This window comes from Schistocerca gregaria, chromosome 10, assembly GCF_023897955.1.
Source record: "Schistocerca gregaria isolate iqSchGreg1 chromosome 10, iqSchGreg1.2, whole genome shotgun sequence".
In the NCBI taxonomy this organism is placed as follows: domain Eukaryota; kingdom Metazoa; phylum Arthropoda; class Insecta; order Orthoptera; family Acrididae; genus Schistocerca; species Schistocerca gregaria.
The window spans coordinates 222,919,502-222,934,838 of NC_064929.1; the positions used below are offsets into that span (position 1 = coordinate 222,919,502).

The 15,337-nt window shown below is 41.0% G+C and overlaps 1 protein-coding gene across 1 annotated transcript in view; it reads left to right on the forward strand.

The window, feature by feature from the left end:
* Positions 1–15,337, forward strand: part of LOC126293558 (protein disulfide-isomerase A5) — a 112,736-nt gene that overhangs the window by 27,523 nt on the left and 69,876 nt on the right. The window contains exon 2 of the mRNA XM_049986836.1: positions 4,891–5,126. Within this exon, the coding sequence (XP_049842793.1) occupies positions 4,891–5,126 (236 nt within the window). The remainder of the gene's footprint in view (positions 1–4,890; positions 5,127–15,337) is intronic.

Consider the following 15,337-nt stretch of genomic DNA (forward strand, 5'->3'; position numbering starts at 1 on the left):
AACCTTTCCCCTTTCCCACCAGAGGGAGACACCAAGGCTGCGATTGCCACAGCGCCACCGCCAGAAACGGAGGGCGACTGTTTCACACTACGCGCTGCGGTGCACTCTTCAAAAGAGCAATTTCTACCACAGCTCATACAGAGATACAGTGACTGCATATCACTGGTCTGTCTGCGAACTGTAATTCTCGCACAGTCTGAGATTGGCAGAGCCTCTCAGCTGTCTCGACTCCGGCCCGTAACTCCGACTCCGAACGTCTCACTTCCGCCAACTTCTCTTCTGATCGCCTTCTCTCTCTCTGGACACTAGGCCCACGAGTTTTATTTTGATTTCCCCTCCGATCCTGCCCATACGTGATACGGTACGATTTCGGAGACATTCGCGTCACTTTATTGGCTAACTCGGTTAATTATTCTTTAGAAATCTTTCAGAGTGTGAGTGGAGCAGATAGGAAGCCTCTCTCTCCCTGTACAACTGCAGAGTACGTTCTAAACCACTTGTCGCTTTTTCGTGACATTGCTTAGTTCCCACCGTGAGGCCATCTCTCTTTCTCTGTTACGGCGTTTGCTGTATACATTACCTAAGCACCTCACTTCACTTATTGATCCTTTACTGTCTCCAGACTTCACGTCCTAAATCTTATCAGGTAACTTATTTTTAAAGGCCTCCCACGCCTCTCTCCTGCACACCTGTGGACTGATACTTGTTACGTCTCCTGCCACACTCATCCTTTGTCTTTATTTTAGCTTACTTTCACTACTTTTTACAGGACTTGTCTTTTAGCTATGGACGTGACACTGTCACAGACATTATTAATTGAAATGTTTGTTTGCTTATACGGACGTAACATTACGTCTTTCGGAATATCGTCCGTCGTACGGTACAACTTGTGCTGCAAATTTGAGATGACAGTGGAGTCATACTATACAGAAATGTATGTAAATGTTGTCACAAAAAGTCCCTGCAACCACAGACACTTTTTTTAAAAATGTGACTTTGGTATCATCTTGTTGAATTTGCGGCACCAGTTGTATGCACCCAGCTGTTATTAAACAGCAGCGACAGCAAACAGGTTGTTACAAAAAGTCAAGATACGGTTTATTTTATATCACGTGCTTTTTGTTAACACAATTGGAAATCAACAATCCTAAATCAATTTTATTAAAGTAATCAGTTTTGATCGCAAAATATTTTTTTTGGAGTACCTGGTTTCAATCTTTGTAGATTACCTTCAGACTGTCAAGTGTCTCTGTGTCATCTGATATACAAACACACACAAAATTTCAAGCTTTCGCAAGCAACGGTTGCTTCATCAGGAAAGAGGGAAGAAGAGGTGAAAGACAAAAGGATGTGGGTTTTAAGGGAGAGGAAAGGAGTCATTCCAATCCCGGGAGCGGAAAGACTTACCTTAGGGGGAAAAAAGGACGGGTATACACTCGCTAGCTCGCTTGCGTGCGCGCAGGCGTGCGCGCCCCTACACACGAGCGCGCGCGCCTGCACACGCACATATTTTCATAATTTCCATTTTAGTGTCTAGTGACTGAAGTGCAGTTGATGGATGAAAGTCTGAAATGCTTAGTGGTAGGCCCTTGTAAACAATAAAGTCATTTGAATTAATTTTGGATTTGGATTTAAGATTTAGAGCTTTTCTTGCTAACGACAGGCCCATTTGATCTGATGATTTGTTTTCTTTTGCTTCACCTCTGGCAGTTGCTCAGTTATGTGATAAGTGCCAAGCAGCACTGCAGTTTGAAGTGTACATTAAACTGTAGGTCTCCTTACAGCTCATTCCGGAGGTGAGAGGAAGGCGACGGTACACCATCCCAGTAATACTGTGCCTAGCATAGCAGTGCCTCATTCAAATTGATTTTTGGGCTGGGGAAAGTTTTACTTTCACCTTTATTGAAGCATATTGTTTGCAGGTGCATTTCAATATTTTTTTGTATCTAGAATGATTCTGTAAACCTCATTTGCCCATTATTTATGGAAAGTCTTTATAGCTGAAAATCCTTGGCTGTTTGTGTAAACATTGATGCTAAATAACTGCCTCTTATGTCTATATCAGCATCTTAAATTTTTAGGGTGCTGAACAATATGATTGAGTTCATCTAGTATACCTCCATGTTCAAAGCTAATATATTGAATTGTGTATTTATAATTTTCCACTTGACAATTTTTGTTTCTCGCTAGCACTGTACCTAATTTTAGTCTGCTCCCTATTGGTCTCGGTAATGGAGAGGTCGGTGTGTGTCGTCTACTGTGTCGAGGGCTGGGATTCAATTCCCGGCACGGCCAGGGAATTTTTTTTTCTCTCTCTCCGGTGGGAAGAGTGGGACGAGACGCACTCGGATTTGTGAGGCTGACCGAGGAGCTACTGGGGTGGTAAGTGGTGGCTCTGAGCTCGACAACAGTGACCCCGTGACCTCCTGTCCGCATCCGAATGACGCTCTGAGACACGGTGTCCATTAGGCTGTGTCCACTAGGAGTTCTGACGTATCCTATTTTGAGGGAACACTGCATCCTGTGTTACTTCGTTATTGTTTGGTGAAATATAGTCAATCACATTTTCTGTTTTTCATTAGGGAGCCTGTGTTAAATCCTGTGTTTATCACCTCACTGTGAAATTTGCTTTCATTTAGCACTTCATAGAAATCTTCTGCCAGTGTGTCGGCACCCTGCTACATAGTCTTGAATTTTTTCACGAAATATCGTGTGTTTATTTTTAAAACATTCGAAGTCAATATAACAGGTAGAATAGCAAACAGTGTCATGTGTGAATACTTTAAATCCACTAAGTTGCATTACAGTAGTTATTGCATTAACGGAATGTAAAATATTCTCCGTAGTAAACAGAGTGTAAGATATATGTGAGCTGTAACTGCAGTAAGAACCTATAAGTATGTGAGATATATGAGGTCTGTTCGAAAAAAAATTCAGAACTCTGGCCACAAAATTTTTCCGCGCTCGCCTTTTACTTATTGCGGACAGTCTCCTTCGAAATAATCTTCTCCTCAATTGATAGACTGCTCCCCGAAAGCAGTCTAGGTACGTCTCTTGCGAGATTGTGCGAAATGCCATCTACAAATTTTCTTTTATCTCGTCTGTTGTTGCAAATCCTCATCCTTTTAACGGGGTTTTCAAGTTTCAAAATAAAAAAAAATATCCACAGGAGCCAGGTCTGGAGAATACGGAATACAAGGCAGCACATTGATTTCCTTTTTTGTGCAGTAGTCACACACCAACAGAGACGAATGTGCAAGTGCGTGATCACGATGCGAGAACCACGAATTGTCTCGCCACATTTCAGGCTGTTTCCTTCTCACATTTTCGCGAGACACTTCCCGGTAGTACCGACCGTGAACAGTTTGTCCCTGTGGCACGAATTTGTGATGAACTAATTCTCCAAAGTCAAAGAAAACTATCAGCACTGCTTTGACGTTTGACCCGATCTGACGAGCTTCTTTCGGTCGCGGAGAACCTTTTCCGATCCAGTGTGAAGGTCGAACGTAGGTCTCGACATCGTAACCGTATACCCAAGTCTTGTCTCTCTTATGACTCTCTTAAGGAACACCTCATTCTCATCTTCACGATCCAAAAGCCCTTCACAGATTGTGAGGAGAAGGTCTTTCTAGTCTCGAATTGTGAGTTGTGGGATGAACCTGGTGGCACCACGACGTATTCCGAGATGCCGTCTCAGGATTTTGTGACACGATCCAATTAAAATGTTATACACTTTTGCAATCTCTCGGACAGTCAGTCTTCGGTCGGTACACAGAGAGTCTCTGTCTTCCCCGACGTGAGCGTTGTCAGTAGATGTCGAAGGGCTTCCCGAATGGGGATCGTCTTTAACTTCCGTCCAGCCATTTTTAAACCGTGTGAACCATTCGTAACACAGAGTATGGCTTAAGTACCACTGTAGACTTCCTGCCTCATTTGGTGTGTCTCTGTACAGATTTTTTTAGTTTCACACAAAAGTTAATGGAGACGCATTGCTCCTCCGACTCTGCCATCTGGAAATTCGCGAACTGTGCGACACGACATTCTACTTGATACGGCACCGAACAATAACTGACACACGCACGACAACGAAACTTCCAGCAGTTACACACTAAACACAGGTGTGTGTAGGGATGCTTACACTCCGACACACCATCGGCACGAAATTACGAATGTTCCCGAATTTTTTGAACAGACCTCGTACATTATTTGTGACGATTAAATGTATTCTGAATTGTTGTATGTACTCTTCAGTAAATGTAGCTAACATTCGTGTCACAATATAAGATACGTCGGCATTGCCGACTCTCAACCAGATTATTGTATTTCAACTTAACCGACGCTTTGGACTGTGCTGGAGACCGGTCTGTCACCTCGAGACTGCTTCTTTGTACCTGAAGTGTTCTCTGGCTTTGCCAACTCACAACAAAAAGTTAGAACAAAACCACCAATCGAAATGAGAGAACCGAACGGTTTCAATTTCAGCAGCAGGGAAACACTGCCCTGTGTGGCCCTTGCACTGGTTGGTCTGTAACTCAGCCCAGTTTCTTTCCACAGTCTGACTCTGTGCTCCGTATCTAACCGTCTCATTTCTGACTATCTGTATCAGATAGTTTCTGATCTATATCAGATTCTAAACTGTTTTCCTTCACCCAAAAAATAAAAAAAAGATCACACTCCATTTCTTTGCAATGCCAAGAAATCTCTTGTACCTTCAGTGTGTTGCAGTCATTCTAACCAGAGATCAAATTTGTACACAAATTTATTACTCCTAATCTATTTGTTCCACTATTTCTCAAAGTTAATATATTGTGTAAAGGATGATTTATTTAGCTCTTTAGTAGATTTAAGAACCTAGAGACAAATATTGCAAACGTTTCTGGACCTTTACAGATTTTATCGTATTTAGATCAAAAATGTGTCGAAGCAAAATCGAATCGGCAGAAGGCTCCGCTGGTCGAGGAGGTTTCTGACGTGAAGGAGCTGAAGAAACTGCTGCGCACAAAGAACAACGTGCTGGTGTGTTTCGTGAGCTCGTTAAAGCGAGCTGTTCCGACCGTCAAGGTGTTCCGTGAGGCCGCGGGCGCCGTCCGCGGGCAGGGCACGATGGTGCTGGTCGACTGTTCGGGGTGAGTAGTCGGTTTACTTTTTACTGTTTTCTGTGTACAGAATTATCGGTGAGCTATTACTCTGAAACAGCTGAACTGTATTACTAACACCCGACTTCAGTTCTGGCGTGTGTTAACTCACTTTTCTGTAACACGTCGGAATTTCTCGTGATCTTCTCCATTATTTTGTAAGAAAAATGGTTGTGTGTGAGCCCACAGCTGACAAAGTATAACAGATTCACAGCCGTGCATTTTTATTTTTTCTCTCTTTCCTTGTTTGCTACTAGTTTCATTACTGTAGCCCCATCCTTGAGTGCTCTCATATAAAAATAAAATGTAAAGAGTGACTCTCACATGAGAGATAATTTTTTGGTGAATTACGTTAATATTGCTATATACTATCATTAATTTATGTAATACACAGTAGGACACTAACACTTACAAACCACAGAATATAATTAATGTTACAAAACTGGTAAGGTGCTGTCAAAGGAGATAAAACTGCCAAAACAAATAATGGTAATAAATAATACGATGTAAATAAAATCCGTAGTTGATGTGGTGTTCAGAGCAGAGATTATCCCACAGATAATGTAACCGCATAAATCGTAGAGTGCATTTTGTACCCGAGCTTAACACTGAGAATAAGACGGGGTGCACGGGAAGTCGCGTGGTCGACACAGTACGAGGTGCGGCTGGCCGGTGCGTGCGGTAGTGAGAGTGAGATGTTTGTGCAGAGAAACTCTGCCAAATGTTGAAATGCACAGTGTCAACTGTCAATTGCAAAACTAAAAAGATTAATTTTTGTCACAACTGGCGGACGTGTAACATGACACGGGCTGTGGGGTGTGCCTCAACTGTTCGGTTAGCAAGGCGATTGCTAACAAAAGCTAGAGGTTAGAGTTCCACTCTATTTTTCGAGGTTTAAATTCCGGTACTCAGTTTCCCGACTTCACTACAGTCGATTGCCTCCATTATTCCTTCCGGGAAAGTCGCCGATTGATTCCCGATAAGAACTCGAGCTCTGCCTCCAGTGACTTTTTACTGTGTGATGTTAAACTGTAAACTTCTTTTGTACTGGTGCAGAAATGCAGTACTTATTTCTGTAGAGCTTTGCAATAACAGCTTCAAAATGAAATGAGCGTGGTCCCAAATTACATAATTTCACTCGAGGTGGAAATAAAATAGATTACTGTCACATTCGGCAGTCGGGAGATATTTGATGCTGCTGTCCGTACTATTTTACTCTGTGCTCGGCTCTCGTCTTCTGCGACCTGCCTCCTGTAACGGAGCCTCGTCTGCCCTACATTACCTGTCTGATTATTCCTTGACAACCCAGCAAGAAAGGCTCCTTGACGCCCCAGCAAGAAAGGCTCCCGATGGTGATGGTGATGGTGATGGTGATGATGATGATAATGATGATGATGATGATGATGATGATGATGAGTGCCAAAAATGTAAATCAGTATATCTGGGGATAACAAACAGGAACTTCAAAACTAGATACAAAGAACATATAAGAAGTTGGATATATGAATATCACCATTCTACCTTCGCCAAACACCTGATGAAACGTGGACACGAACCATCCGACATGGAATGTGACATGACAATTACCAGATGAGGAATTGTGACAAAAAGCTCCTGACGTTGCAAGAAAACTTTCACATACAAAATGCCATTGCAATGGAAAAGGTGCTCAGTGACCAAATCCATATAATCAAATGTGGGTAAAGAATGCTAGAAATCGGCCAACTGGAGCATGGAAACATGCATAAGTTGACAGTGCTGCAAATCTTAAGAACACCAAATGATAATTTCACATCACGAAATTTGTGATATGAAAGTTGATTCTAACCTAAAAAACAAGGGAAAAAGAAAAAAACACGACAAAATGTAACATGGAAACATATTGTAACTACCATGTAATTTGTTTATTACATGTATAAAAACAAACATGTATTACAGGCCACTGAAAATGCTTCACAAATAAAAGAAGCGAAATGCGTATGGCAATAAACAAATTGCCTTCAATTAGTTGCATAAATGGAACATACCTCCACAAACTTAATTTCTATTGTTTTTTTTTAGAAAGTACATGTTTTAAAATTTTTAATTTTAATCCACGAGTATCTAGTGTTTTAAATCACAGGACAAAATATAAATTTGGTATGATAATTTCTTCATTAGGAAAAAAAAAAGAAAAAAAGATTGAAGCCCTATTTCCAGTAATGACTCTGTAGTCATGTAAATTATTACAACATTACTAATATTGACATTTATTGAAAATAAACATGAACACTGTTGTGATAAAGATACAAGCAAAGAGGCCACAGTAAAATTAACTATTAATTAACAGGATCTCTTTATCATTCTAAGTTTGAGAAGGCTTAATTCATTTGGTACACATCAATTTCAAGTAAAGTATAACTTCTTCCAGTAGGAGTCACAGGATTTCTTTTCTGCTGCGTGACCCTCAATTCTGGTGTTAAGTTGCTCACTGTTCTCATTTCCTCTACTTTCTTCGATGCACTCTCAATGCGTATTCTGTACTTGTCAGACTATTCATTCCGTTCAACAGATCGTGTAATTCTTCTTCGCTTTCATCCAGAATAGCAATGTCATCAGTGAATTGTATCATTGATATCCTTTCACCTCGAATGTGAATTCCACTCCTGAACCTTTCTTTCATTACCATAATTGTTTCTTCGATGCGCAGACTGAAGAGTAGGGGCAAGAGAGTACATCCCTGTAATACACCCGTTTTAATCCGAGCACTTCATTCTCGGTCAGCCACTCTTATTTTTCCCTCTTGGCTCTTGTACATATTGTATACTACCTGTCTCTCTCTATAGCTTATCCCTATTTTTCTCAGAATTTCAAACATCTTGCACCATTTTACATTGTCGAACGCTTTTTCAGGTCGACAAATTTTACGAATATATCTTGCATCCTTTATCAACTGCAGTGTCAAAATTTATTATTTGGTGCCTTTACATTTCTTAAAGCCAAACTGGCATCATCTAATGCCTCCTCCGTTTCTTTTCCCATTCTTCTGTATATTATTCGTGTAGGCAACTCGGATGCACGAGATGTTAAACCGATTGTGTGATACTTCTCACACTCGTCAGCTATTGCAGTCGTCGGAATTGTACGGATGGTATTTTTCCGAAAGTCGGATGGTATGTCGGCTGTTCATACATTCTGCAGACCGATGTGAGTAGTTGCTTTGTGGCCCCTTCCCCCAATTGTTTTAGATATCCTTTCTGTCTTATTTGATCTTAAGTCCTTCAAAGCTGTCTTTAGTTCTGATTCTAATACTGGAGCCTCTGTCTAAAATTGACTCTCATTTCTTCTTCTATCACATAAGACAAATCTTACCCCTCATAGTGATCTGTATTTCTGTATTCCCAAATTTCTGTGAACATTTTTGTACTTCCTCCTTTTATCGATCAGCTGAAGTACGGTTTCTTCGTAGTTACCTTCTTTGTACCTATGTTTCTGTTTCCAACTTCTGTGGTTGTCCTTTTTAGAGATGTTTGTTCCTCTTCAACTGTCCTGCCTACTGAGTTATTCCTTACTGCAGTATGTATAGCCTTAGAGAACTTGAAGCATATCTCACCATTCCTCAGTACTTCTGTATCCTACTTCTTTGCGTATTGCTTCTCCTTGACTAATCTCTTAAACTGCAGCCTACTCTTCAACACTAATACATTGCGATCTGTGTCTATATCTGCTCCTGGGTACGCCTTTCAATCCGGGATCTGATTTTGGAACCTCTGCCTGACTGTGATGTAATCTGAGATCTTTCCGTAACACCCGGCCTATTCCGAGATTCCGAGTATACCTCCTCCTCTCATGATTTTCTGACTAGTAGTGTGTTAAATAATTTGACGAGAGCACTTACCTGGATCCGGCAGTCTGCAGAGAGCTGCTGTCAATGAAAGAGACGGCAGAACCAGCAGCATCACCTGTGGCCGGTCAGTAGTCACAGTGCAGCCCGACTAGGGAATCGAAATTTTCAACGACTTCTCGTATTAACATTGCTCTGGCTTTCAGAAGGAGTCGACTGCAGGTTTGTCGAGAACGGAGGGTGTTACACGTGCGTACGGCGTGGTGCGGGAGCAGTTGTGCAGTTTTTTTAAGGGTGTAACTCTGAGGGACTGACTGACTGACAATTGCAGTGTGTAGAAAGATAGTGAGGTTACAGCTCCAATTCTTTTTGTTTGCGGCTAATGGACCAGGGCATCTGGGGAGACTGGAATTTAATAACACGTTATTTCCCATCTCAGTTGTACGACAAAACTAAGATTGCCAGGTTCGGTCTGTACGAACGTTGTCATATTTGTGATCGTCGTGAAGTGATCGGTTACATTAGAAGTTCTGGTGTACAGATAGAAGTTCGTAAATGGTACCACACTGTACTTATTGAGTACAAATTCTTCGGTAGAGAGACACTGTGGGGTTATTCTTTTGTGCGTACCCTTCCGTTTTGTCGTCAGCGAGTCGAGTCGTTTCTAGTGACGTGGAGGCGATATGTGTTTCAAGACGTTCGGAGTTTGGCGAGTGGTGCCGAAGTGTTTCGGGTCGGCTCGGGTTGCGTGGTGGTTTGTTATACTTCACCTCGTGCACCAAACAACTTAAAGAAGTTGTCGCCGCACACTTTTATATACCGTGAATGTCGCTTACTGAATATTCGGTCACTGTTAGCTAGGGTCCAGATAGGCCGTGTCCTGATCGGCATGCCTCCTTCCTCCGGCTGACTTTGCCTCCTTACAGGCTGCAGAAAAAGCTGCTGAAAATTAACTTCTTGTTCTCAGTCACTCCACCACATAAATAAGAAGTGAGCTGCAATTCACCTTCTTATATTATCTTCAAAATTACAGTTCAATACACGATAGGTGAAGATGGGTACCAACTCGTATGCTGCCCTTCTGTACTACAGACACAACAGATCTGATACTCGACTTGATAATTAACAATTACAATACATTTATTATCTCTGACATTTTGCGTTCTTAGATTTTGTGTAGCTCATTCTACTGCACCGCCCGCTCCGTGGAACTTCTGTCTCCACCTCGGCAGGTACGGTCGTCTGACTGCTGCCCACTTCCGTGCAGTCACTGGTATTGGCATCTACTATTTGAAACACCTCTCGACAGTGGGGTGCCTGCAGCTTATCGATTACTGTCACGGACATCTTTCCTCTGACACGTGTTATTAAGGATGTGATGCTTCTCGTTAAAGGAATGGGATTATCCATACAGTGTCAAATGTGAGATTAATGAAAACAGTGAGCAAAATAGTGGAAATGTGAAGAAAAGGTGAATGTTAATCAGTAATACAAATGAAAGCCGTTAATAAGGAGTTACTAAGAAGTTGTTTTGATTAAAAGTGGATCGAGTGAATTGAGTTAAGTCTCTTGCGAGTGATAAGAAATGTTAACTGTCACAGACTATGTTCCAAGAAAATGTTCAAGGTGTTCGTGAGGAACAATGTAGAACGACGCTTACCACAGTGAAATTGGTATTGTCAGTTGAGACTAGAGCGAAGTGGAAGTGATCGAGTTGAGGTGTCTGTCTGTTAAACAGTGACTTTGCGTACGTATTTTCAATATTTTGAACACCGAATATTGACTCTTCTGATATTGTAGCCCATTCGAATTTAAAGTAATAATAATCGAACTATATTTACGTCGAAATAGGAATCGTGGACCTTGCTGTCGACAGAGTGGCTCGCGTGCCACGGTGTACTGTACCTACGACCACGGTGGATGGGTATCCGTTGAGAGGACAGACAGACCTGTGGTTCCTGAAGAGTGGCAGTAGTTGCGTGGGCAATCCATTAATCAGATATGTGGGGTAGAAAATTGGAAAGGGAAATGGATCGGTTGAAGTTAGATACAGTAGGAACTAGTGAAGTTCGATGGTGGGAGGAACAGAACTTCTGAATACAAAATAGAGAGGATATAAAATGTAGACTGGCAATGGCAAGAAAAGCATTTCTGAATAGGAGAAATTTGTTATCATTGAATATAGATGTAAGCATTAGTCAGTCTTTTCTGAAGATATTTGTCTGGGGTGTAGCCAAGTATGGAAGAGAAACATGTACAATAAACAGCTTAAGTAAAAAAAAAAAGGCTTTCAAAATGTGTTGCTACAGAAGAATGCTGAAGATTAGATGTGTTGATCATGTAACTAGTGAGGAGTTACTGAATAGAATTGGGAAGACTAAGAATTTCTGGCACAACATGACCAAAAGAAGGGATTGGTAGGTAGGACACATTCAGAGACATCAAGAGATCGCCAACTTAGTATTGGAGGGGAGTGTGGGTGGTAAAAACTGTAGAGGGAGACCAAGAGATGAATACTGTAAGCAGATTCAGAAAGATGTAGATTGCAGTAGTTACTCGGAGAAAAAGAGACTCGCAAGGAGAGCTGCATGAAACCAGTCTTCAAACTGAAGACCACAATAACAAATTTGGACTTTCCAAAACCCTTTTTGTTTAAGATTTCTTTTTGACTGCCTGCTCGCGTACCTCGGGGCATTAAAGTGATACATTATATTTCTGCTCCAATTATCTGGTAAACATGTTCTAAGCGTTTACCTTTCCATAGTACTTGGGCAAGCTTTCTCCTGTCTCTAACAAAAGGGGTTTGTTTCTGTAATCTTAGGGGCAATGTGTCTGTTTCCACCATAGGAACAATGTGTGTGTTTCCATCTTGAGGGGTGAGGGACACTCAAACACACTTAACGTTAGAGTGGAAAATCACCTGTTAAAAATTAGCCAGTAACTTTTACATTTTCATGATTGATTTTAAATCACTTTATAGCTTCGAGTAACACCTTGTTTTGCTGAAGCTCTAAACATTTGGCCAAAACAATAAGTAATCCTGAATACCAGTTCACAAGTAACTGATCTGCTACACACAGCCCATTGAGAATTGTAGCAATTAGCATGAGTACACAGTCAAATTGTGGAAATAGAGCTTCAGTATTTTGTTTTTTTACCAATGAAGAAATTGATATCCCAGATGTATATTTTGGACTGGGATATACAATAATACTAGCTACTCATGGAGGAAATTTGCAAATTTTAAAATATGTACTTTTGAAAAAAGTAAATTAACATTTTAAATGTTTTGAAAAGAATTTTCCTATATTAACCTACATATTATACAGGGTGTTTCAAAAATGACCGGTATATTTGAAACGGCAATAAAAACTAAACGAGCAGCGATAGAAATACACCGTTTGTTGCAATTTGCTTGGGACAACAGTACATTTTCAGGCGGACAAACTTTCGAAATTACAGTAGTTACAATTTTCAACAACAGATGGCGCTGCAAGTGATGTGAAAGATATAGAAGACAACGCAGTCTGTGGGTGCGCCATTCTGTACGTCGTCTTTCTGCTGTAAGCGTGTGCTGTTCACAATGTGCAAGTGTGCTGTTTACAACATTGTTTATTCCTTAGAACAGAGGATTTTTCTGGTGTTGGAATTCCACCGCCTAGAACACAGTGTTGTTGCAACAAGACAGAGGTTTAATGTAACCAAAGGACCGAAAAGCGATACAATAAAGGATCTGTTTGAAAAATTTCAAGGGACTGGGAACGTGACGGATGAACGTGCTGGAAAGGTAGGGCGACCACGTACGGCAATCACAGAGGGCAACGCGCAGCTAGTGCAGCAGTTGATCCAACAGCGGCCTCGGGTTTCCGTTCGCCGTGTTGCAGCTGCGGTCCAAATGACGCCAACGTCCACGTATCGTCTCGTGCGCCAGAGTTTACTCCTCTATCCATACAAAATCAAAACGCGGCAACCTCTCAGCGCAACTGCCATTGCTGCACGAGAGACATTCGCTAACGATATAGTGCACAGGATTGATGACGGTGATATGCATGTGGGCAGCATTTGGTTTACTGATGAAACTTACTTTTACCTGGACGGCTTCGTCAATAAACAGAACTGGCGCATATGGGGAACCGAAAAGCCCCATATTGCAGTCCCATCGTCCCTGCATCCTCAAAAAGTACTGGTCTGGGCCGCCATTTCTTCCAAAGGAATCATTGGCCCATTTTTCAGATCCGAAACGATTACTGCATCACGCTATCTGGACATTCTTCGTGAATTTGTGGTGGTACAAACTGCCTTAGACGACACTGTGAACACCTCGTGGTTTATGCAAGATGGTGCCCGGCCACATCGCACGGCCGACGTCTTTAATTTCCTGAATGAATATTTCGATGATCGTGTGATTGCTTTGGGCTATCCGAAACATACAGGAGGCGGGGTGGATTGGCCTCCCTATTCGCCAGACATGAACCCCTGTGACTTCTGTCTGTGGGGACACTTGAAAGGGCAGGTGTACCGCCAGAATCCAGAAACAATTGAACAGCTGAAGTAGTACATCTCATCTGCATGTGAAGCCATTCCGCGAGACACGTTGTCAAAGGTTTCGGGTAATTTCATTCAGAGACAACGCCATATTATTGCTACGCATGGTGGGTATGTTGAAAATATCGTACTATAGAGTTTCACAGACCGCAGCGCCATCTGTTGTTGACAATTGTAACTACTGTAATTTCGAAAGTTTGTCTGCCTGAAAATGTACTGTTGTCCCAAGCATATTGCAACAAACGGTGTATTTCAATCGCTGCTCGTTTAGTTTGTATTGCTGTTTCAAATATACCGGTCATTTTTGAAACACCCTGTAAGTGTACCATATGTAAGGGCACGAAAAATGTAAAATGGGCATGTAAAATGGTGTATATCCCAGGTCTGTAGCTCAATTGGGAATGCTTCTAGAGCAATTCAAAAAAGTGCATTCCCCATTTGGGCCCATTTATGGTAACTTTACAGCTCTGTAATTTAGAAACAAGTTGACATATCTCAGTAAAATTTCATAGTTTTCTGAGTCTATACCAGTACCAATTTCAAGGAAATCTGAGATGGTGAGGTTTAGACTCGGTGTTGATTGGAGATGGAATAACCTACTCACCTTTGTCCAGTATGTCTTCTGAAATACAGCAGTTTACAACCAGAAGTGTAATGGATACCAATTGCTCTTTGTAGCCTCACACATTTTGAAAGTTTGTACTTCTCCAACAGTTTAAAAAGATAACTGATGTTCTAAATCGTTGTTTCTCATAAGCTTCATGTTTACCAAAGGTTTGGCTGTTGTGAAAGATTTTATGTGCAAATAATTATTTGCAGCAAACTTAATTATAATGTAAAACAAAAAGGAAACAGTATGCAACTCACTAATTTATTTGTGCTTTCTCGTCAACAGTCAGTTTTGGAGGTTTGAATTATTAAGTTCATCCTTGATCCTCACACTCAGGTCTCAGAATTTCCCCGTATTAAAGCGGTCTCTTAATCATATTTAGAGGCACCTATTTGTGGTGAAAAATTTTGCCTGATGTCGTCATTTTTTAAAAAGCAATTTTGAGATGTTTTTTTTTCTGTTTTTAGGTCATTTTGAGTGTAACTTTGCTAACTTTTATCATCACTTTCCAGTGATAAAAGCTAAAGAAAAAGCCATTGATAGCATATTTGCAGTAAAACAATCTTTTATTTTTACATAAATTCAAAAAGCATGAAAATTTACACATACATCAAAGCATAAATGTTTGAAAAACGTTTACCCTGTTACTTTAATGACTAGGACTAGCCGTATTACTGGGGGGGGGGGTCAGAGCTCACTATCAACATTACTGACTGCGATCCACACAGCCTCCACTGCAGCTTCCACAAATACCCATACTCTAATTCCAGGGAATGAAGACTAGCAATCACATCAGCTTCTTTACAGTCTGTACAAGAACTAGCTACTAAATCCCTAAACAATGTGTACGAGTCAAGATATTCTGGTGTCGAAAGTTCTTGCGGAATGGGAATTTGCTACATTAACTGAGAGATTTCAACACTATCAAAATCACATTTTGTTAGCTTTTTTGGATTAAGCAGTTTGCCCATAGAAGAAATGACAACCTCTCCTGTGTCACATTCCATTAAGGAATTCAGTTTTATCAGGATTTCTCAACCTTCAGATTGGAACAGGGATGTTAATGTACTTTCATGTGCTTCAGCAGTTTATGAATTTTATCTGAGGTTTTCTAGGGAAAATAAGGAAAAAATGCCTCCTCTAGTAATTTAAAACGTTTGAAATGTTATTAAGCTTATATTATAGTATCTTGGAGCTCTCCAATGTCAACAGCAAATTGCAACC